Source organism: Lonchura striata, chromosome 2, assembly GCF_050655825.1.
Source record: "Lonchura striata isolate lonStrDom1 chromosome 2, ASM5065582v1, whole genome shotgun sequence".
Classification (NCBI taxonomy): domain Eukaryota; kingdom Metazoa; phylum Chordata; class Aves; order Passeriformes; family Estrildidae; genus Lonchura; species Lonchura striata.
In genome coordinates this window covers 147,952,196-147,975,302 of record NC_140704.1, presented here as the reverse complement: position 1 = coordinate 147,975,302, position 23,107 = coordinate 147,952,196, and the positions used below count along the sequence as shown (strand labels likewise).

At 37.7% G+C, this 23,107-nt stretch overlaps 1 protein-coding gene and 1 long non-coding RNA gene across 3 annotated transcripts in view; one reads left to right on the top strand and one right to left on the bottom strand.

Annotated features, from left to right (window-relative positions):
• ADCY8 (adenylate cyclase 8) overlaps nucleotides 1-23,107 on the top strand; it is a 117,239-nt gene that overhangs the window by 12,859 nt on the left and 81,273 nt on the right. For both annotated transcript variants that reach the window (XM_021542361.4, XM_021542360.4), the window contains exon 2: nucleotides 18,337-18,486. In XM_021542361.4, the coding sequence (XP_021398036.1) occupies nucleotides 18,337-18,486 (150 nt within the window). The remainder of the gene's footprint in view (nucleotides 1-18,336; nucleotides 18,487-23,107) is intronic.
• LOC146768474 (uncharacterized) lies at nucleotides 5,777-22,492 on the bottom strand. The gene is made up of 2 exons (XR_014953094.1): nucleotides 20,999-22,492; nucleotides 5,777-20,172 (listed from the first exon to the last, which is right to left on the bottom strand). It is a non-coding gene; the product is annotated as an uncharacterized LOC146768474 (long non-coding RNA).

Below are 23,107 nucleotides of genomic sequence, written 5' to 3'. Positions count from 1 at the left end.
TGCACACCATTAATTAAGAGATTTTTTTTTCTAATTAGTATCATTAAATTATAATCTGGAAATCAAACTGTCATATTCTGGCTAACAGCAATATGGATTCAGCAGCTGCTAAGAGACCTTGAAAGGTGTTTATGGTGTTTAGTCTTTACTACAGAATGATAATTCAAGGGATCTCAGACAAGGAAAAAAGAAAATGCTAGAGCATCCTACAAATAAGGAAATAATTAAAAATCCAAATCATAACCACATAAATACACAGTAAAGGACACAGATTTTCTTGCAGACTTTGTATAAAACTTGTGGTCTCCAAAACATAAAAGAATAGATCATCACAGAAATTGTTCCCAGATAGTCATCTGACCCAAAGCCTATTTTTCAAAATGATCTAGGAACTTAAAAACGTATCAATGTAGTGAAGGAGAATTTCAACACCCCACAAGCTCTGTAAATCACTTGGGTGGTTTTAAGAGTGCCCTGTGGGACTCACTAACCCCACCAAACTCAAAAGAGTTTAATAGTCTTATGTGCAGACAACACAAAACTGGGAGGAGTGACTGATACAGCAAAGTACTGTGTTGCCGCTCAGAGGGACTTCAGTGGGCTGGAGAAAGGGACTGGCATCATGGAGTCACAGAATCACAGTATCCTTAAGGTTGGAGAAGATCTCTAAGATCATTGAGTCCAGCTCTCACTTACTTTCACCACTAAACCATGACCCCAAGTACCACATGCACTTGCCTTCTCAACAGTCCCAGTGATGGCGACTCCACCACTTCCCTGTGTAGCCTGTTCCAGTGCCTGAACACTCTTTCAGTAATGAAATTTTTACTAATATCCAATTTAAATCTCTCTGGAAGGCCTTGAGGCTATTTCATATTGTCCTGCCACTTACTACCTAGAGAAGAGACTGACCCACATCAGTTTACACCCTCCTGTGGGGGAGTTGTAAAGAGTAATCAAGTGCCCTACGAGCTTTCTGTCCTCCAGGCTGAGCCCCACCAGCTCCCTCAGCTACTCCTTATCAGACATGTGCTCCAGCCCCTTCCCAAGCTTCATTCAGCAGAAGGGAAATGCAACATTCTGCACCTGAGGAGGAATAACCCCATGCACCACAACAGACTGGCAGCTTGCCAGCTGGAAAGCAGCTCTTGCAGAGAAAGTCCTGGAGAATCTGGTGGACACCAAACTGACCATGAACAAACAGGCTGAAGACCAATGGCCTCCTCTGCTGCCTTAGGCAGAACATTCTCATTGGGTTGAGGGTTGAGGAAGACAGTCTTTCCCCTCTGTTCCATCCTCCTGAAAACACATCTGGAGTGCCAGGCCCAGTGCAGGATGACCCATGACAGGAGACACGTGAGTTAGTCCAGAGAAGGGCTATGAGGAGCTACCAAATAAGGAACAGCTGAGAGAGCTGAGACTGTTTGGACTGGAATGAGAAGGAACAGGGGTGTATGAGGGGTGGTAATCTGATAATTATGTATGAATGGATTATTCTAAAGTAAGGAGACAAAGACAAACTTTTCTTAGCAGTGCCCAGAGACAGGATGATAGTCAATGTGTGTGAGCTGACATGCAGTAAACTCCACTTAAACAGTAAAAAATTTTTTTTTTTTTTTTTACTCTAAATATGAATGAGCACTATTGACAGGTTACTTAGAGATGTTGTGAATATTCTTGGGGAATATTCAAAATCTGACTGGACAAGACCCTAAGCAGCTTGCAGGTGATCCTGCTTTGAGGAAGACCTGACAATATGATCTCCAGAAGTCCTTTCCAAACTCATTAATTCTGTGATAGCAGTACAGATATTGTTTCAAGAATGCAGATATAAAGAGCTCCTGAGGATCTAGAGGGCAGAACTAACATGGGAATCCAGACAGAACATGGTTAAATGGTCATGTGCAAGGCACATCTCCTGTGATCATAGGGTGAGACCTGGTTTACATGCTGTGCCCATTCTAGTCCATTCTAGCCCCAAAACATGGGAGGGACTTGCCTGCAGGTCTGTATCACAGAATCATGTAATAATTTAGTCTGACAAAGACACTTTGGATCATCAAGTCTAACCACAAACTTAACACTACAGAGTCTACCCCATGTCATCCACTCACATTTCTTCATGGGAGTTGTTCTATGGGCTTATCACCATCATATGGTTCAAAGCAACAACCTTGTCTTTCCCGTCCCCATTTACAGACATCAAGCACTGATGATGTGCCAGAACACAACTTACAGCAAACATTAGGCACATGCTCACATGCTCACTCCATGCTTCTTTTGGGGAACAATTCTGTCTCCACTTCCTAAATCTTTGCAGTCTGTGCAATATTACAGGTGGAAGAGTTTGAACAATATTAATAATGCGTTTCTTTCCTTCTACCAGCAAAATAAAAATTCCTCTGCCTGTACCAACCATTCAGTTTCACATGGTGAGATTTCTATGTTAATGTTCAGAGATGTGTGTGTGTGTTTGTGTGTGTGTGTGTGTGTGTGTGTGTGTGTGTGTGTGTTTGTGTGTGTGTGTGTCTCTATGTGTGTGTGTACTGTGGTCTCCCTGGGTCTTAGCAGTCTTAAGTGCCAAAGAAAGCTGGAAACAGGTCTACCTTGATAGATTGACTCAGGCAGTCAGTCTATCAAAGTTAGAACAATGTTTTGAGCAAAGATACTATCCTTAAAAAAAAAAAAAAAAAGCAGAGACTAACCTCCCAGGAAAGCACTGATGATCTTTAAACATACTGTTCATACTGTTATCAGTCACAGTAGATCCTGCTTATTCTCACTACTTCTCAAGGTAGAGGTTTACTCTAAAGAAAAATTTAGAGGCAGCTGTGACACCTTTCAAATATGGAAGGGATTGCTACAGAGAGGAAGAAATCAATTGCTCTTTGTTTCATCTATGAGTGATCATGACATAATGGGTTAAGTTATTCTGAGGAATAGTTATTCTAAGGATAGTAGTAGAAATCTTGAAAAAACAACCTAATAACAATAACTTAAATAACCTCATTTTGCTTGGAAGACTTTACCTTGAGGTATAATTAAACAGTTTAGAGAGGCAATTTTTAGGAGTGATTTAGGTTAATATTCAGGACCCTGGAGCATGGGTTAAGTGACTTATCAAGGTCCTCTCACACCCTATTTTCTATAATTAAATGATACTTGCTCCATATTTTGACAAAGTGTTCTCACCTCCAGTTTCAAAATAAGTAAACCATTTCATATATATAATAATTGCTGCCCTAAGGCTGATGGATTACTCTGAATTATTTTCATTTATGCAGCCTGAAAGCCACAGCTTCAGGTATCTGTGGTTTACTACAGACATGTTGGATCAAATAATAGCCAAAAATATTGTTGATGCTACAAGAAAATAAGAGAATTTGATTGTCTCTTCCAAGAGAGTAATGACTGGTAGACTGTGCTGCTAATAAAGTAATGTAAGCTTTAAAGCCAAAAAAACAAAGAGTGAATCTGCTGACTGAATAGGGGCTATTTTGCCCATTGAAAAGTATATTTTAGGTCATCATCATCTCATTTTACTTCACCTTTAATCTTCCTCATATCATTAACCTGGTCTGATTTTTTTTTTTTTCATGGCTATATACACATAAATATATTCAGAGGAGCAGCTTTATTTTAGATTCTTTCTATTGTATAAATGTGCATATACCACTTAATTATAAAGAATAAGAATTTTCCTGGTTGTTCCTACTCTAAGCAAATATTTCATCAATTGTGTACACTACAAGATACATCTCAGAAATCTTTGGGACTACAGCTGACTTTAGGACTATTCCTGGATATGTGGTGCACATGAAAATAATGGAAACAATATAGGAATGCACAAGTAAATATAGAGATTAATTAATACTTGCTGAGTAGCTGGGGCATCATTAAGATATGGAAGAATGCTGTCTCTAACTTTTCATCTAAATCCATCCTAAACTTTGGGAATGCTCACAGAACATCTTGTCATCTTGTCTCTTGACAAGTTTCTCCATGTGTGACACCCCCAATAGGTTGATTGGACTTGAGGATGCTTTCTGTCACTGCAGTAACAGAGCTCCTTCTGTGGGGCTGAGCATCCCACCCTGACACCAACAGGGAATTGGGCTTTTACTGTGGAACAGACACAAAATATTTCCTTTCTTCTCCAATAACAAGAAAGGCCTTCATAGCAGACAATTTTAACTCAGGGAACCTGTTGGCTAATGTTCTCTTCAAGGGCAATAAACTCTGACCTTGGCAGGATATTTTAATCCCATTTTTCATGTTGTGAAGGGCGATTCAGTCTTTCAGCAAAATGCTTTCATTTACAGACTACAAAATCAGTAGTAGTCATTCAGGGTAATTATGCAGACAATTTTAATGAAATATTTTCTGACAACCATTTCTACTCCTGCCAGAGACATGGGACTCTCTTTGAAAAATGAGTACTTTGCAAATTATGCTGGATCTTTTGTTCAAGGGGGGGGATGGTATTAAACACACAGGCAAAATACAGTTACTCTTGTTCTTCTTATTGGAAGTCAGCTGGTAGGTAGGACATCCTGAGTTTTTCATCATAATAATTTTGAGGATGTGCACATTGACAGTGTATGGACTAGGATGCATTTTCTCCAGAAATATCTGGATCATCCCATCCAAATGCAGTGGTATTGCTGTGCTCCTGACTGGACTGGCTCCTGAGCTATGCCCTCACAATTCCAAGTCCTGCAAATGAGTGATGTCTTGTCATCCAGAAAAGAGTTTTTATTGAAAACTGAGGCCAGCAGGAGCTGACACCTCCCAGAGGAGGGATTTTGCAGCTCTGAGTGGCAATGACTCTTCCATTTCAGTTTTTCAGTTGAACTGGGAGTTGAGGAGTGCCACATGCTTCCCACATGTTGCAGGTGTGTTCTGAAACTTAAATATCTCTACATAGCCACATTTTCCCTTCTGGGGGCCACCAGACATGTATAAGCTTAAGAAAGGTTTTTCCACACCTAAAAGTCTGAGGTTTTCAGAAATGCAGCAGTTGTACTGCTTTACTACTTACTATATAAATAAGGAAATATAAAAGATGTGAGGATGGAGTTTGGGGTTTTTCCAAATTTTGCCAAGAACTGAAAATTTTGGCATAGAAACACACACACTTTTTTAAAAAATAGCACTTCATAAAACTGTTCTGGTTCTCCATATTTGTCTTGCTTGTCTCCAGATATTGTTCCCCAATATTTATATTTTTTATATCATCTTGTGAAGTATTTAGTCACAGTGTTCTATTTTTATCATCAATATTTTTCTCCTTAAAAGCAATAACTGGCATGATTTAGAGTCCTTGTCTTTTTTTGTAAGCTCTGTGTGAAGTACTATATAGGAACATGTGTAAAATACTGTGTAAAATACTATATAGGAAGGTAAGAAAGAAGACCAAAATTCAAGGGAAAAGTAATTTATGATACTACTACCCAGTGTATTTATTGGAAAAATATTTTAGGCTTGTACTCTTATAGTGATTAATCATGCTGACTTTAACAAATGGATGTGAATATTCATGAGGATGACAACATGGAGAAGTAATTTGAACTTGTTCTTCTTTTTACCTAGAATTTAATTTAGATTACACATGTAGTTACTGTACAGTGTCAGCTGTATATCAATTAGTGAGTTCAAAATGCTGTCTACAGACATGGCTTTAAGTGCTTTCAGCACCACAGTTTCTAAACAAGAAGAAAATAACTTGAGCAATGGAGCTTGGCTGGGGCCTTATTTAACTTTAAGAATAGAAAAATTCTCTCTTTTTTTTTTTTTTTTTTTTTTTTAAGTTTGAAACAATCTGATCAATGCTAACTGGCTGAGTGGAAGAACTTGTGCAGTAAGAACTGATTTCTTCCTTGTAGGGATATCAAAATATTCAAATTTTTATCAGGAAGGAGCCATAAGTGATTCCTTAGGATATCTGAAATGCTTTGTTTCACATGTTGTGATATCTAACAGATCAAAATTGTTGGAAGAAACTGCTTAAAAAGCCATCAGGGCCAGGATGAATAGCTCCATCAAACAGATGGAATTGGGATCAAGTGTTAAATTCAATGAAGTGCCTCACCCTGTCATTACCTGTGACCTTTCTCCTTCAACCCTTTCATAATTTAACTACTAGAACTGTCTGGCTTTCAAAAAATATTAACCAGTTGAAAGACCATTTTATAAAACTGATAGTCTTTGGTTTTCATTTTTAAAGCTTAGAAGTAATGTTCTCTCCTTTTTCTGAAATTACAGGAAGAAATCAACTTTATCAGCTAATTCATGGCTGAAATTATGAAATGGTTTTTGTGCACAAAACACAGTGTCATCAGCCTTGGTATTCATACACCAGTATGTCCAAAGCCAAGTGCTTTCTTTTCAAGCACTGGTCTGTTTGAGTGCTCCTAAGAGCACAATATTTGCATATCCTGACTACAGCAATATTAACTTAAATAATAAATCTGTGAGCTAAATACTCACTAAAACCAAACACTGCTTTGCTCAAGAAAATTTCCTTTTGAAGACAATCATTTTCTGTGTGAGCAGGTAAAGACTGATTTTGCTCCTGAGTGGATTCCTTTACACAACCCAAACTGCAAAAATGTCCACATCATTCATGGCTGTGCATTGGATCAAACCCTGTACACGGCCGTCCTTATGTAAATCATCCGAGGGGCTTCTCTTTTTAGTTTATGTTCATCAAGTTTTAACAGTCTCCAGAAGCATTCCTTGTGTCAGCAGGGTTCATTATTCAACATCAGAGACAGAGGCTGTTTTGCTTTGTGTCATTTATTTAATATTCCATGAACAGACCAGTTTCTGTTTCTCGTGCTTATACAAGCAAGGAGAACAAAGGCATGGCTTGTATTGTCAGGCAAGGAGAATTTGGCTCACGGTAAATATCAGGGTTTGAAGTTAATCCCATCCTTGTTTTAAACCAGAATAAGCCACTGCCTTCAAAGGAATTAGTCCTAAATCACACCACTGTCAGTGCAAATGAATCCTGCACTATATGTCTCCTCTGCTAGCAAAGTGTCAGAAGAAGCCTAATCCTTCATTATTTGTCTCTGGTATATTCTGTCAGCCAAGGACTGAATCAACTCTTTCCCACAGCACTCTCTGTACTTTTGATGTCAGTTTGACTTCTTCTAGCTCACCACACTGAAGCGTTCACCATGACTAATAGCAGAAAAACACCCACAGGTTTCACAAAGGAAAATGTTTGTCCTCGCCTAACTCTCTGAGATAAAGTTTTAATCCAGCAGGTCTGGAATGTTATAACCTCTCTGGTACATTTCCATTTGCTCCCATGTCCTCTCCCTATTTTTTGTCCAGGATATCCCCTAAATGATAGTTTAAAAAGCTTGAGATAAAGTAGACTTTAAAGGAAATATCAAATAACATTAGATATCAATAAAATTCCTGTTTAACCTTGAGTGACTCGTGTCTTCTGCTGTGCCTAAGACATGTTCAGTTCATCCCTGGAGGGCAAAGTCTTCTGGACCCTATTACAAATCCCCAGCCATCCTAAGGTTTTCCTTGCAAGTTCATCCAAATCTTCATGGGCTCTCTATTTCCTGAAGTCTCCCAAGGACCTTAGCACTGGTTCTCAGTGTGGTTAAGGATGCCTGAAATTCTGTATACACTGAAGTCAGACTACAACTACTTCTTTTAATATCCCCAAGATTTCTCTGAAGTAAGTGTAAGTCTCATGTTTACAGCTCAACAGGGACAGCTAAGAAAATAGATATTTGGGGCTTTTTTTGTTTTGGGGTTTTTCAAGGTTTTGCTAGGAAAGGACTCTAAAAATAGAATTGTTGAGTTCTGTATTTTCCTGGTTTTCAGATCATCACAGTCAGCAACAAAAGGAGTTACCGAGGGAAAACAATAAAGACAGGAATATCAATTTCTTTTATTGGAGCTTTCTGGTCACTTTTCAAAAAATAATTTTAAGTGGAAACAGAGCAGCCATGATGAGAAATTTGGAGGAAAAATATATTTTCCATATTATTTCTGGTCTAGCAAAGCTAAAACCTGATCTGGGGACTCTAAATTGATTCTTGCTGTCTCACACATCAGTCATCTGTAAATTCAATGGGCAAATTCCATCACCAGTGACACCGATGCAAAATGGCAGCCACTTACATGTGAAATTGTGGGGGAAACACAGCCTTGAGATTGGTCTGCTGTAAAAAATGTAAAAGTGTAAAGAACATTTGTTTCCTTCATTGTTATGGCCTTTCTTTCTTCTTCTTCTTATTATTATTATTTTGGGTGAATAGTTAAAAAAAAAAAAAAAACAGCTGTAAAGGATAGTTTATTTGCCAGCAGGTATCACTGATTAACACACACAGGTAATTATTAGAGCTTCCTATCAGAATACAAGCAGGTTTTGAAGGCTTGTTTGGAAAAGTACACTCAACACTGTGAAATCCCTCATGAATTTTTCATTAGCAGTACTCTCAGTACTATTGCAGTTAAACTAATTCACTTTTTAATAGGTATTAGTCTCACTCTGACATAAACTAGAGTGGATTTCATAAGGTTGTCTATTTCTTGATAAAGAGTTCAAGAGTAATTTCAGATCATTACATTTTGCTATTTATTTTTTTCCATTTTAATATCAAAAGGGAAAAATGGTTTGCAGAATCTTACTTGTTTCTTTGTCCTATGGACATATCTTGGTAATACAGAGGAAAATACATGCAACCTGGCCTAACATAACTACAAAGAATAATGAAACGCTTCTCTTGTTGTTAGAGCTCTGTAGAATGCACCAAGGCAGGGTTATCTGCACAAAAATTATGACAATTGCCAGTTCCAGTGGGAAGAGACATGGAGTATGTTATGCAGGTAACTTCTGGAACATGAATACAATTCATCAGATGAAAAGAGCAATGAGGTATGCCAGAAAAGAGGAACAGTCAGCTCTACAAATATAATTATTGATGGTCACCATGTTTTGACATCTTACTTCGGATAAGAGCCATTATCCAGAGCAATAAAAACAGATGTGCAGAGAAAAACCCCAAAATACTTAGCAGAAACACACACTACATAATTCACTTCTCCTTAAAATATAATGAAACTCTTTCCAATGCTGTGAAACAGCTTTGATGTGTTGGTTTTTGTTTTTTTTTTTTTGTTCCTCCAATACTCCTTGGAGTTTGCATCATCTAATAAGGGATCTACTAGGATTTCTTCTGATTTGGCTATCTGATATTGACTTAGGTAAAACTATTGTAATAATTTGAATAAAATTTCCAGAAGTGACTTTCTCTTTAGGCATCCTATTTTAGGTTGTCCAGGCTCATCCTAAACTCAGTGATGCTTTCAGACTTTTCCAGATGAAGTGTCAGCTGGAATTTTTTGTCAGTTAGATGATGTTTGATGCTTGGTCCTAAAATGCTGGCACATTTCTCTCTCTCACACATTTCTCACACTTCTCTGGAGAGCATGTTCCAGGGCCCAAACACCTTCTGGGTGAAGCACCTTTTCCTAATATCCAGCCTGCACCTCCCCTGGCACAACTTCAGGCCATTCCCTTGAGTATTGTCACTGGTCAGGAAAGTGATGAGACACTCCACTTCCTCTCGTGAGGAAACTGCAGACTATGATGACATCTCCCCTCAGTCTCCTCATATAACTTCAGCTGCTCCTCATATGTCTTCCTCTCTAAGTCCCTCACCATCTTCATAACCTCCCTTTGAGCATTTTCTAATAGCTTTATATTTTTCTAATATCTCTGGTGCTCTAAACACAGGACTTGAGGTGAGGCTGCTGCAGTGCAGAGAAGCTCAGGACATCCCCTCTCTTGCCAGCTGACAATGCTGTGCCTGATGCCCCCCAGGACATTCTTGGACCTCCTGGCTGCCAGGGCACCTCTGACTTGTGTTCAACTTGCCATCAACCAGGAACCAGGGAAAATTTCAGAGTCAGACAGAGCTTCATGAGTCTGAAATATGGAAGTGCAGGAAGAGAAACAGCTGCTTTGCATTCCCCTCTGAGCAATGAACTGGAAAATACTAATTGTTTCCTAATTTTCCCTGACTGCCACAGTCTGCTTCCAGTGTTCTCTACTGCACAGAATGCTGTGCTGTGCTTTGTTTTTTGCTGGGTTTTTTTGTGTGCAGGATCTATTCCTGGTTAGACAGCACAGGGAATTTAAAGTATTTCTGTAATACATGTGCTGTGGTTTCAAGGTCACATGTATTCTCAGAAGAGACTCCTGTCTGAGCCCTTTATGTTAACTTTTAAACACACCAAACAAGGTGATTCTTTTTGTCAATGAAATAATTATATCTGGAATATTTATCTTTAGATTTCTCCTTGTAATTGCCCTGCAATACAGAGATCTCAAAGCAGAGGAAAAAGGTACCTAACTAACACACAGAAAACACTGAATGGAGAAAGTTATTCACGTCAAAAGATAAGATTGTTTTTTCTAAATGGGAACATTTTAAACATCTGGAGGTGACAGCATTTTGTATACAAAATGATAACAAAAGGGTGCTGTGCTGCTCAGTGAACTAGAGATGTGATCACCAGATTTCTTTGCATAGTTCAGGATCAGCTCCTAGTAAGTGTCAGGGAGTTTAGCTAAACACCTTATAGCCATGGAAAAGAGTTTCTAAAAAGTGAAAGTAATTTTCCCATCCCTGTTCATTCCCCTCTATGCATGGGCTATGACCCTGCCACTGACATTGTCGCAGTCATGTCTAGTCACTTTAACATAAACTATAAAAAGAAAAGTACCAAAAAAAGATATCCAAAGTCCCAGAATAGATTTATTTTATTATTAAAATTATTCCTGAACTCTAAATTTTAGACAACTCAAGGGGACTAGGAGGAGACATGTTGTAACTTTGGGTCTGCTCAATGGCACTAGCATCTATTTGACTGCCTCTGCATCCCCCACTTATGTCAGTCTTTATGTGTCTGATATGATATATAACATTTTATGATTGATATGATTTTCTTGGAACATCTTTTGTATCACACCATGCTGCAAAAGTTTTGGCATAGTTGGTAGCTGACTTACCAAATTTGTGTGGCCTTACCTATTTATAAGCAACTTAATCAGACAATCAATTTTCTACATTTCTAATTAATTCAATGGGAGGAAGAAAAAAAAGGTTACAGCTATTTTTTCTAATAAGAAGTCACACTACTAAATATTAAAGATACATATTTTCAAATACTATCTTGAACTAGAACAATTGACTGTATGCAAATGTAATTGTTCAGGGGGAAAACAGTTTTTGTTTTCATGTTAGGATATTCTGCAACAGGATGGAGAGAACTTTGTCTGAAACCAGTTGTTTTCATTGAAGGTAATATAATAATTTCTTGTTGTACAGCCTATGATTTCATAGGGCCAACCTGCTTGCAGGCTGCACATTTCATGCACCTTTAAGGCCAGACTGTTCCTAAAAACACAGTGAAGTCCTCTAATGACAGCTCTGGTCATTTAAGATTAGGCATCTTAAAAGGTCTCAGCTCTCCTAGAGGCATAAATAAGATCAGAGTCTTTGAAGAATCAGCCAATATTCCTATGGGTGTTGTACACAGCTGAACCACAAAATTCTGTTCCAAACATGTGATCAGATGGTGACACTAGTACAAATGGCTTTTTCACATGTAGCAAATCAAGGGTGCGTGGGGTAAAGCTGTTCTTAGCCATCATAGTCTGTGCTTGTCTAACTTTACCATAAATAAACATTATGCTCTTCTCCATCCCTGTCTTCCCAGGGGGGTGATATATTTCTGTCTTTCAGTAAAGTACATGTATGTAGATCTGATTAAAGAGTAGCACTCACTCCAGCTGTGAGTAGGAGTTAAACATCTGTTGTATTTATGCATTGGAAAATAGAGAAGATCAGGGACAGCTGAGTTTTCTAGAAAGTCATGGCAGCAGTTTGGGCACCTTTGTGTGCCAGATTAGTTTCCAATAAAAGTTAGTGAGGAAGCACACACAAACTAAAATAAACAAAATTGCCTCTTATCACTGCCAGGGGAATTTAGCAGTTAGACCCAGGAGAAGTCAGAATGACTGAACCTTAAGTATAAAAACACTCTTTACAAGGTGATTTAACAATAAGGCAGCAATGATTTCCGTTTAATGGGTTGGTAGCAGTGCCAGCTATGAATGTTCACATGCTTCTCCTTCCTGTGGAGGCTGTGCTGTGATCTTAATCAGACGATTGCCTTGGATACGGCCAACACTAAATGTTTGTTTTTTAAGCTGGCTACATTCCATGATATAGTTCACAGTATGGTCCCACAGATAATTGATCTGGCACAGCAAAGGGGAAGCTGTACTGAGGGATCAAGGTGGGCATAAGGTAGTACAGAGAAACAGGTACTTACTAGTTTCTCTGCCAGGAGCTTTGATTCATAAAATCATACTCTCAGTGGGAGAGAGAGGCTTGCTGCAGCCCAGCAGTGAGAGAGCCATAGAGTCTGTGCTGCCAGATGTTCCTATTTTAGAGAAAGTAGAACATTTTGGTCTTGTGCAACTCTCAGTCCATTCCTGGTGATAAATTCTTATAAGAGCATTTATTTTCCCTCAAATAACCCAAACAAGACAGTGATTGAGAAGGAAGAGAGTATTTTCTGAGACATTTTAATTACAAAAAACAACCTTGTGGTGAACTTCTATTTTTAGTTAAACAACTAACGAAGAATCAAAATGCTTCTCCAAACTTAATTATCCTATAATAATTACCATAGCAACCAGTTCTTTATGTGTCACATGCTGAAAACACTTTCTAAGAAGCACAAGTTTACCTTCCCCATTTTTCCAATACAGACAAGAAATACTCTAATCTGTTTCTAAAGCCCTGAGAATGTCTAACTGGAGATTTCATTAAAAACCGCTTTACTTCTCACACGTGTTTGGGTTACATCAATGCCGACACTGCTCTTCTACACGGCAGAAAAAAATTGTCTGCTGAAAGGTTAATAACAGGTTTGTTTCTACTAAACATTTTAGAGTGTATTTCTGCACCTGAGGTCCTTCTGGATTTCAGAGTAATTTCAGCTTTCTCTCCTCTGCCTCCACTGTGCTTTCCATGTGGATATATGCTGTTGTTGTCTCAACTTCGTGATGAAGATTGCCTGCATCAGTTACAGTCTTTTAGGGCCATTTATCAATCAACATATTTCCAATCCATTTGGTTTGTTGAATGCACTTTTCCTCAGGTTATGTGTTCTTTGGAAGTGCCTAACTCAGCCAATCACTATACACTCCATAAGTGTCTGTTAATGGCTGGCCTTATGGCTCTAAATTCCCTGACGGGCAACTGCATATTTCAAAAAGGGAAATCATGTTAAAACTAAAACACAGTTCAGTTATGATTTTTGAAGTCTTGAAACTTCTGACATTTTCCAAATCTTCTTTAACTTGCTTCCAGTTATTCATAAACTGATAGGATTCTATGTACACTCCTAAGGAAGGCCAACTTAATTAGGTGCTCTTAATAGCAGAAATGTCTAAAAATTGTTGTTGTGCTTAGGCCAGTATCTCACCTGTACCCTTTGAACTTCCTGCTTCCTGAACTAGATTCAACTCTGCCTTGAAAACAGACTGTAGCTGATTACCTACCACTTAACAACAGACACAGGAGTTACTTTACCATCTCTTTAATGAATTTTCCTTTTCCTGTTCTCTTGCATTACTATATTGTACCTGCTTTGATTATCACTTCTTCCTCATGAGCCATGTCTGGTACCTTTTAATTGTTTCTTTGAAACCTGGTGTTTCCCAAATCAATTCCCTTGGTTTCAGCTGTCTTGGCAAAGCCTTTTTTATATGAGTGACAGATAAAAATTATGTTATTTCAATCAATATGTCCTGTCAAATTTAAACTAAGCTTACTTGTCTAACTTGCATCTTCTCCTTTCATATCCTTTAGTTTTTCTAGTTTTCATAATGATTTTGCAAAGGGTTCTGAGGTGCCTGTATGGAGGACACTTTATAAGTGCTAATTTATTTGACTAATTTATTTCTATGTGAACTAAGTTTTTAATCTCCTCCTGCAAGAAATGAAGAACAGACTTTTGGAGTAAGAATTTTAATGGCTCCTTTTTCTTGGACACCCCACTTCCAAAAAGTCATTGAGGTGCTGGAGCATGTCCAAAGGAGGGCAATGAAACTGGTGAATGGTCTGGAAAATGTGTCCTGTGAGGAGTGACTGAGAGAACAGGGCTTGTTTCATCTGGAGAAGAGGACACCTGGGGGGATCTCATTGATTTCTACAACTGCATGAGAGGAGGTTTTAGTGAGGCGGGTGTAAGTCTCTTGTGCCACGTCTCAAGTGAAAGGGCAGGAGGAAATGGTCCTAAATTGTGCCTGGATTAGATATTAGAAACAAATTTGTCTCTGAAAGAGTAGTCAGGCATTGAAATAAGTTGACCAGGGAGGCAGTGGAGTCTGGAATTAATCAAGAGGCATCTAGATGTGGAACCTTAGATGTTATTTAAGAGTGATTATGGTGTTGTTGGGTTGATGCTTGAAATTACTTACCTTGAAGGTCTCTTCCAACCTTGATGACTCTGTGATTCTGTGATTCTACTGTCTCAGTGATCTTGTTAGAGTAACTTCCTTCGGCTCTGTTTATCCTGTTATGTGATTATGTGTAACTACAGGTTCAGTAGGACAGTGATGATCCTGGTTACAGAGATACTCACAAGCAGTGTGGTGAAGGGTACCTTCTTTGCATTTTTTAAATATTCAAGAAGCAGACCTCATAAGAGCCGTATTTAAAATTAAAATACATCACTCACGGCTTTTAAGATCACTTACTGTGCTACTACTGTTCATTATTTAAGTGTAAGGTATAAATAGACTTATAAATATTGTGAAAGTATTTTCTTTTTTCACATTATGCCTCAGCTTCCCTACAGTGTGAACATTAATTATTTTCAGGTCAGTCAAAAAGAATGAAACTCTGTATATCTTTGAAAACAAAGTCTGTCCTGGCTTCTAGCCTTGATAGGTTGTAGAAAATCCTCTGAGACTTCTGGAATTGGCCCCAGTAAGCTCTAGAAAAAAGAAGCAGGAAGGAAAGACTCAAATTTTCAGGGTCCGTGGTGTCAAGGTGACCCCAAGATTGTAAAAGTCCTAGTTCTCCCAGCCCGTGCAGCCAAAGAAGGAGCCTGGAATGCGTAGGATCAGCTTCTCAAGGTTGTTTATTTTTCCTTATCTATAACATTCTTTCTCTGACCTGCTGAGCTCCATCTCAGCAAGTTGGCCATGGCATTTTTTCTACTCCCTAGGGTGGTGTTTACATTTTATACCAAAACCTACATGTACTATGTTTACAATAATGTGCCAATATCTATCATTTATGTTAGACAGTGTGTCTCTACCCTAAACCACTTTTCTAAGTGTCACCATTACACCAAGACATGGAGGACAAGAAGATGGAGAAGAAGGTCAGGACATGCCCAAATCCCTCCATCTTGTCCCCTTGAACCCCATTCTAAAAAAGCCTCAAAATTCTACTTTTTCACCCTGTGTTTATTCAACTACCAAACTACTCAAACCCTTGTGGCTTGTAATTCCTCATACAGAGTTGGCAGTTTTTTCCACAGGGTAAAATCTAAGCCTCAGCTGTTTTTGACTTCATGCCAAGGTCTCTGAACCCCCTGCCAGGGTCTCGAGACAGCCAGGGCAGCCAGAGGGATGTCCTGGATTCCCACATCAAGTCTTATATGTCTTTTTTATTCTTTTATTAACAAGAGCCACAGATTAGTATGCAAGTCATAGTGCTTTACTCTTTGGAATGGTTTCAATCAGACTACCATGTGTCAGGAAAGCCGATTCTACCCCTGCATAAGCTGTTGTTTTACCTGTAACATGTTTTCCATTATTCCCTTTGTTCAAATCAAATTAGGTACTCATGAAATCTAATTGAAAGATAAATTCTAGTGCATTTTCTCTAAGGAGATCTGCTGAAGTGAGTGGAACAAGTCCTGAGCATTAGCAGAGCTGGGTGACTGAACTGGGCTCATGAGGAAATTGCAAATGAATTTGCAAGCAAAGGAGACCAACTTGTCACTGCTTTCACTGTTGAAACACACTTTTCAAATGTTCTGGATGGACAAACTTCTTTTTTACCCTCTACTCTAACCTTTCTAGTATGTGTGAAACTACAGTCCAGGTCAAAGTTAAAAGTCAGTCAAAAAGGTTTGAAAAGTTGACTCCTCCAATCTCCTGCAGCTGATTTCACTTGTCTTGCTGAATAATTCAGTTCTGAACTAGTTCAGATTGAGAGTCACAATCTCATGTCAGCTCATCATACATCTCTTAGTAGTTTGCAGCAGAAGAAGTTATTTCATAGAAAAATTACTGCCTTCTCTGATTTATCCTGGAGCAAAGGCAGAGAGTGTCTTGGGGAAGCTGTCTGGTCCAGGGCAACACGTCTCCAGTAAAAAAGGGTATAGTAGAGAACAGGAAAAAAGCAGAAAGCGTAAAGAGAGAATAGTGATACAGAGCAACTAAAGAATCTCAAATTCCTCCCTTTTAAAAAGTAAAAGTAAGGGGTTAGGTTTTAAGACAGTAAAATCAGGAACAGTGATGAGCAAATTAATTGGAAATGGTTTCTCACTTTATAAACATGATGCAGCACTTAAAAAAATGATAAAACTGTGAATTGAAGGAAACAAAAGGAAACATTTTTATCACAAAAGACTTAATTAATTGTAAAAAATCTTTATTATTGAGTGACAAAGGAGCCAAATGTACTATTAACTTGATAAAGGCATGACGAAAAGTTGTGCAGGTGCACTGAGTCTACCACCTCCAGCTTAGAGGATCCTGGAAGACAGGGAGATGCAAGGATAATGCTAATCATGCCCTACTTCTCACAAGCCCTGTCTAGACATCTACTTCTGGAAAAGGTTAAACAAAACTCCATCTGGAGCCAGGATATGCATTATTATTTAATGGCACATAAATTGCAAATTAATTCCCTGTACTATAGTAGAACAATACTCCAGATTCAGAAATACGGGAATATATAAAGCTGAAGTTTCTGCCAGATGCTTTCGGTCTGATATCAGATCTCACTTTCAAACCCATATGACTGTGGGGAATGAGACCTGCAGATCTGAGTCAAAGCATCATAATGATGCTGAGATCAGGGATCCTCTATTAGGACAAACACTTGTATCCCAAAATGTTCAGCAATCACAGATTGCTGGAGTGTTCAAGACTTTTTTGACAAAAATCACTGAATGCTTGCTGTACTTTTGTACACAGTATCTACTGTTTTATCCTGCTACTCCTACCTGGGCATTCTCTGTTTTCCACCAACAGAGTATCCTAAATGATGAACACTTGATTTGCCTTCTTGTTGTGTTGCTCTGGTGTTGTTATGATCCTGTATGTATCACCCATTGTTATCAAAGCCTTTGAAATCTTAACTAATAACAAGAATGAGATATTGGATAAAGCTACTGAGGCTGCAGAAATTTTTCCTGTCTCTGCTGCACTTTCCCAACCAATCCTCACTTCAATGGTGTTGATGTGCCCTGCCTTAAAAACATGCAGAGCACAAAGGGAGGTCAATGACAGATAAATAATCCACTGAAATTTATACTGCCCATGGATCCACTCCCCTTTGGCTCTCTTGAGTTCATATGGAAAAGGAAGAAGCTGTGACACAGATTCTACAAGGAAAAACAGTTCAGCTCTTGCATAGATTTCAGTAAAGAAAAAGTCTGTGTATACAGGTACTAGCTGTACACAAATATGCTTTTCTTTTCAGTTTCCTCTGCTGAATGATTCAGAATTCAGATTGTGTAAATTTGTGCTTTGGCATCAGCTGAAAATTAATGTATTTTATTTGGTTGATAATAATACAATAACTATTGTCACTGATATTAATAATACAATAACTATTATAATTTATATTAATTCATTGCTAACTAATATTCTTTCTTTTCTTGAATATGGCTTGCTTCCCAAACTAAAGCTATGGAGCAAATCACAAAGTTTCTCTTGTAGAAGAGGCAGTGCAAAACCAAATTGTTAATTACATTTGTAATCATTCCTGGCTACAGCTCTGTGAGTCAATCTTTGGAAACATAATTTGTGGTTCAATCAGAGTTTAATGCCCCCAAATACTGCATATATCATCCTCAAGGCAGAGACAATTTACAAAGTTGATGTCTCTACTTAAGATCCAAGACATTCTTTTATGCAAACTTTCCAAACTTCTATTTTTGCAGCCTACAAAGCTGTCTTCATCTCTTTAATTTTTTTAAACAGATATTTTTGCTTCTCATGTCTAATCGAATCCTGTTTGTCGTTCCTTGCAGATTGCAGCTCAGGCAGTGTTATTTATGTGTATGAACACTGCAGGAATCTTCATCAGCTACCTATCAGACAGAGCCCAGCGCCAAGCCTTCCTGGAGACCAGAAGATGTGTGGAAGCCAGGCTGAGACTAGAGACAGAAAACCAGCGACAGGTATGGCTGCAGGGATAAACATGCCTGGTGCTGATATTGATAATTGGACAATACCAGGCTTTTGTAGGCTTGTTGGCTCCAGTGTGGTACCACCTGATTTGTGCAGGTTAAGTAAGCTTTATGCTCTTACTGTGCTGGTGTGTATGGAGTTGATGTGGCATCTAAAAGATTTCCCCTAGGAAACAGGATGAATAGAGTGGCTGTTCATTATCCTTTCCCACAGAAAAGGCCATCAAATGAAACAGCACCTGGCAGGTGTTTAAAAAATTCTTCTTTACACAAGAGGGTTTAAGTTGGGGATCTTCATGTTTCAGAATGCTGTAGATATTAAAACTTGTGTTAGTCAAGTAAAAGATACTCCAGAACCATCTGGATGCAAATTCTGTGCCATTTGGTCTGGGATGGCTCTTCCTGAGCAGGAAGGCTGGACCAGATGACACACTATGGTCCCTTTCAATCTGACTGCTTCTGTGAGAATTTCAAAACTAAGCAAGTTCATGGAAGTGAACTTTATCTAGGTAGAAAGAATACTAAAACATCTATTCAGGCTCATAGATGGGTTTTTGCAGCTGCAGCCAAGTATCACTGTTCTGTTTCTCTGTTCTTAAACACTTCTCAAAAAATCAACCTTTGGCCAATCTGTGTAAATAGCATACCGGGTTAGGGGCACTTTTGATCTGAACAGGTATGATTGATTTTAGGTAATCATATTTGGTGATCCAAAATAAGTATTGAGTAAAAAATAAGTTTGCTGCTTATTATTTTACACCAAGGGAGCAGCACCTGTATCACATGTTACATTGCTGTATCATTCTAAGATGAATTTAGCCTTTCATTTTGCCCTGCTGTTCAAAAATGTATATGACTTCTCAAATTTATTTCATTTGCCCCCTGAAAGTCATGGTCTTATACAGAGTTCTAGGAAGATGTCCTATTCTGCACTTTACTGACTAATGACTCAGTACACATGACTGTGTTGAGTAATGCCAGGTGTCTCTGCCAGAACATCTCTGCAGCCATTGCTGACTGAAAGGACTTTGAGGGATATTATCTAGGATGCTTTGTTCTTTTTTTAACTGCAGGATCATATTTTCATGCCTTCTGGGGATTTTGGACTACTTGGGATTTTTGGGTATTTGGAGCTTTTTCCTTTTACTTCTTGCCTTATTTTTCATAAGCCATTATTTTGTAAGCTTTACTTTGACCATTGTTTTCTAGGATTCATTGTAAAAAACTTTATATCACTAACAAAATGTTTCCTTGTTCCATATTATTCTGAGGTTTTCCCATTAGAATTATTTTATCCTCTCATGTAAAATGAAGGTAGTATAAAGAAAAATATTTTGAAAAATCCAATTTTGCTGAACTTGTATTGTCTAATAGGAAAATGAAAACAGATAGGTTCCATTTGGGCGGGCATATTTTTTTTCTTTTTTCTTCTTTTAGAGGGCAGAAGTAGTGGTTGGATCAGAAATATTTGTTTTTATTAAGTCAGGTTTAACTGTGAATTTTGTCTTGGCCCCTTGCTTTGCAAGGTTTCAGGGCTGTGTTGTTCCCTGTAGGCAGAACTTCCCTGGAGTGTTACCTCACTGCAGGTGAGATTCAGCTAAAACCAAAGTAATGTGTCGCAGGCATCATATGACTGGAAATGCATAAGGGGAAATGTCCTTGGGCCAAGGAAAATACCTACAGGAGAAAAATAAAGACAAAAGTACATCAAATGAAAGATCTCTTCTGAAACATAATTTATAATAAACTAGCTCAAAATTTTGAAATATTATTTTATGATCTAAAACCAAAATATTTTGAAATATTTCTGATGAATTTTCTTGGAACTTTGTAATTTTGCTATTAAGCGCACCGCTATATATGCGAATATTTAATAAACTTTTCAGCTTTCCATTTGTATTTGGAACAACAACATTAAAAACATATTCCAATATTGGAACATTTTGAGGAATGGAGAGACTGTTTCCTTCAGCATTCTATTTTTTTCCCTTTGTTTCTGGAATAGCATCTCATTTACACAATTTTTAAAACTATTTGCTTTAAGAAGACTGACAAGGTCACACTTTAGGTGACCACTTTTTTTTAGAAGCTTGCTCATGCTCACTTAATGAGTACACAGGCAGTAATTCAGTGACTGCTAGCATTTTTCCATGTTGAGGAAAAATATTTCATGATAAATTGTATCTGTAGTTCAGATTAATGTAAAAAACTTATTGCCTGTTAATGCACATCAAATTTTAAAAAGGATTAAAGTTTACTAAATTATTTCCATTATTTTAATTTCCTGTGAAGGGGGAAAAAAAGGTGGAAAAGGCGCAGGATGATAGTTGTGATGTGGCCTCTAAAAATTTATAGAAATACTGTTGATGAACAAATATTTGCAGGGAAAATAGAAGAATAATTTGTGTCATTCTTCCCAACAATAATTCCAGGAATTCCAAATTTATTCCACTTAATTTTATTTTCCCTTCGCTTGCCCTAAACTAAACTAAAGGATACTTACAGCAAGGGCAAGGTTTTTGTTGTTTTCAGTGGTGGTCTGCTACTTTTTATAGTAGTGGATGACTTGATTTAAATCTCTTGAGTCTTCTTTCATATCCACATGTCTTCTGCTTCTTAAACTGAAAGTAATAGAAAATTTAAATTTATTGACATGTTGTATGCATGGCATGTCGTATGAAGTGTGACAGCTCACCAGAAAGATCCTCTAAGGTCCATTTTTTTCTTTATTTAAATCAGAAGAGTAGTAAAATTAAAGTAAAAACAAAATAACCTAAGTTTTAAGCTACAACAGGAGTGGTATGCTTGTCCATAAACAATCACAGAACGAGGCTCCAATTCTATGTAATCATGGAAGTTATATAAATGCTTCAGATATACTTCTATTCATTACTGTGCATTATTAAAACCAAGAAATTAAGTTCCTGCTCTCCCAAAATTACCCTTCCAATTTTTCAATATCCCTTGGATTCATAATCTCTAATCTTCTGTCATTCTAATAATGATAAATGCTACTGCTCTCATTATGCAGTATTCTGCAATGCTTAAAAAAGGCAGTCATGGAAAGTCACCCAAACATTTTATAATCCATGTTATAGAGAAAAGCAAGAGGTACAATTAGAAATTTGGGGGTGTATAAGGAAACAACAATAGTGACAAGGAAGGATCTCTCATTGTCAGAGGTTTTTAAGGATTCTCTAATGAGTATATGTAGATTTTCTGAAATAAAAATATAAATTTTTGACTGTGTCAGCTTCTGCTGCTGGTAGAAAATAAGAGATTTCTCTGTATTTACAGATACCTTTCATGTATATGAGCTGATTTTTTTTTTTTTCCCAGTGGAAGCAACTTCATTTATTCACTTGCAACAACTGCATAAGGAGTGATGGGAGGTGAAAATGGGGGGTGAAACCACCAAAGTCCCACTAGGGATAAAAAAACATTTTTGTTGTTCTTCATGTTACTCTAACCTGAAATTTGGATGTCATGGGTTTTCCAGATGCTATTATCTTCCAGCACTGTCTCTCTTTGTGGGTTTTCAGGATTCAAGAATTACTTAAACTCTTTCATTTTTGCTGTGAAGTTTTCCAGTTTGACAGTCAAAGTCATTGTGTTGTTCAGAAATGTCTGGGCCTATGGTCTCTGTAAATCCAACTTAACTCCATAGGCTTATTTTCCACTGAAAATATCTTCAGGTGCAAGTTCAACTTTTACAAGAATTGCAATTCATTCAGTGACTGTACAGGAAGGAAGAGAATGCAGTGCAGACCTGGATGATGCAAAAGGCTTTATGGAGCCTGGCTGATCCAGGGCAACCTGACTCCAGTTTTGAAGTGAAGCACTTTCCAGTGTCTGTTTCCAAAAGCCTCTATACAATAAAGATTCTACATCTTTTTCATTCTGCCTCCCTCATCCCCATTTACTCTCAACAAGACTTGTAGACAAAATTTTCTGAAGTGTTTCAGAAAGTCAGGACTTTCAGCTGTATTTTCAGATCATCAAGGATGTGATTTTTTTATTATTACTCTTTTGTTTTAAAACACCTGGGGTAGTTAGAAGTACATATTATCATTTTCAATTGCAATGAATTTCCTAACTCTAATTACTCTATTATGAAAATGAACAACAGTGTGGCTACAAAGGAGAATTACTCCAGCAGTCATTGCTAATGATGTTTATACACTTACCTGTATGGTATTATCTGTAAGACACCATTTGGAAATCCCAGCACCCTCTGGAACTGAGGGAACATCTGTGTCTACTTATTTCCTAATTTTCTTTAAAAAATTAAAATTTTTCTGCAAATCGAAAACATTTCAGAACTTGACATAGTTAAAGGAGATGATGAGTATCAGAAAGACTTTATCATCAAAAGATGAAAATATCAGGCAAGCAAGCTGCAGGAGGCAGCACAGACAAATGTGTTGTAAAACAACCTTTTGTTTAGCAGTTATTGATAGAATAATGAATTTAAATATTTTCTAATGAATTGTGGTTAGCAGCATTTTCTTAAGAGATGTATTTATATCAAGCAGCCAAATATGGCTGCCAAAAATGTCCTCTGATTTTGTTTTCAAAACATTGCAATTATGAATAAAAACAAACATGAGGT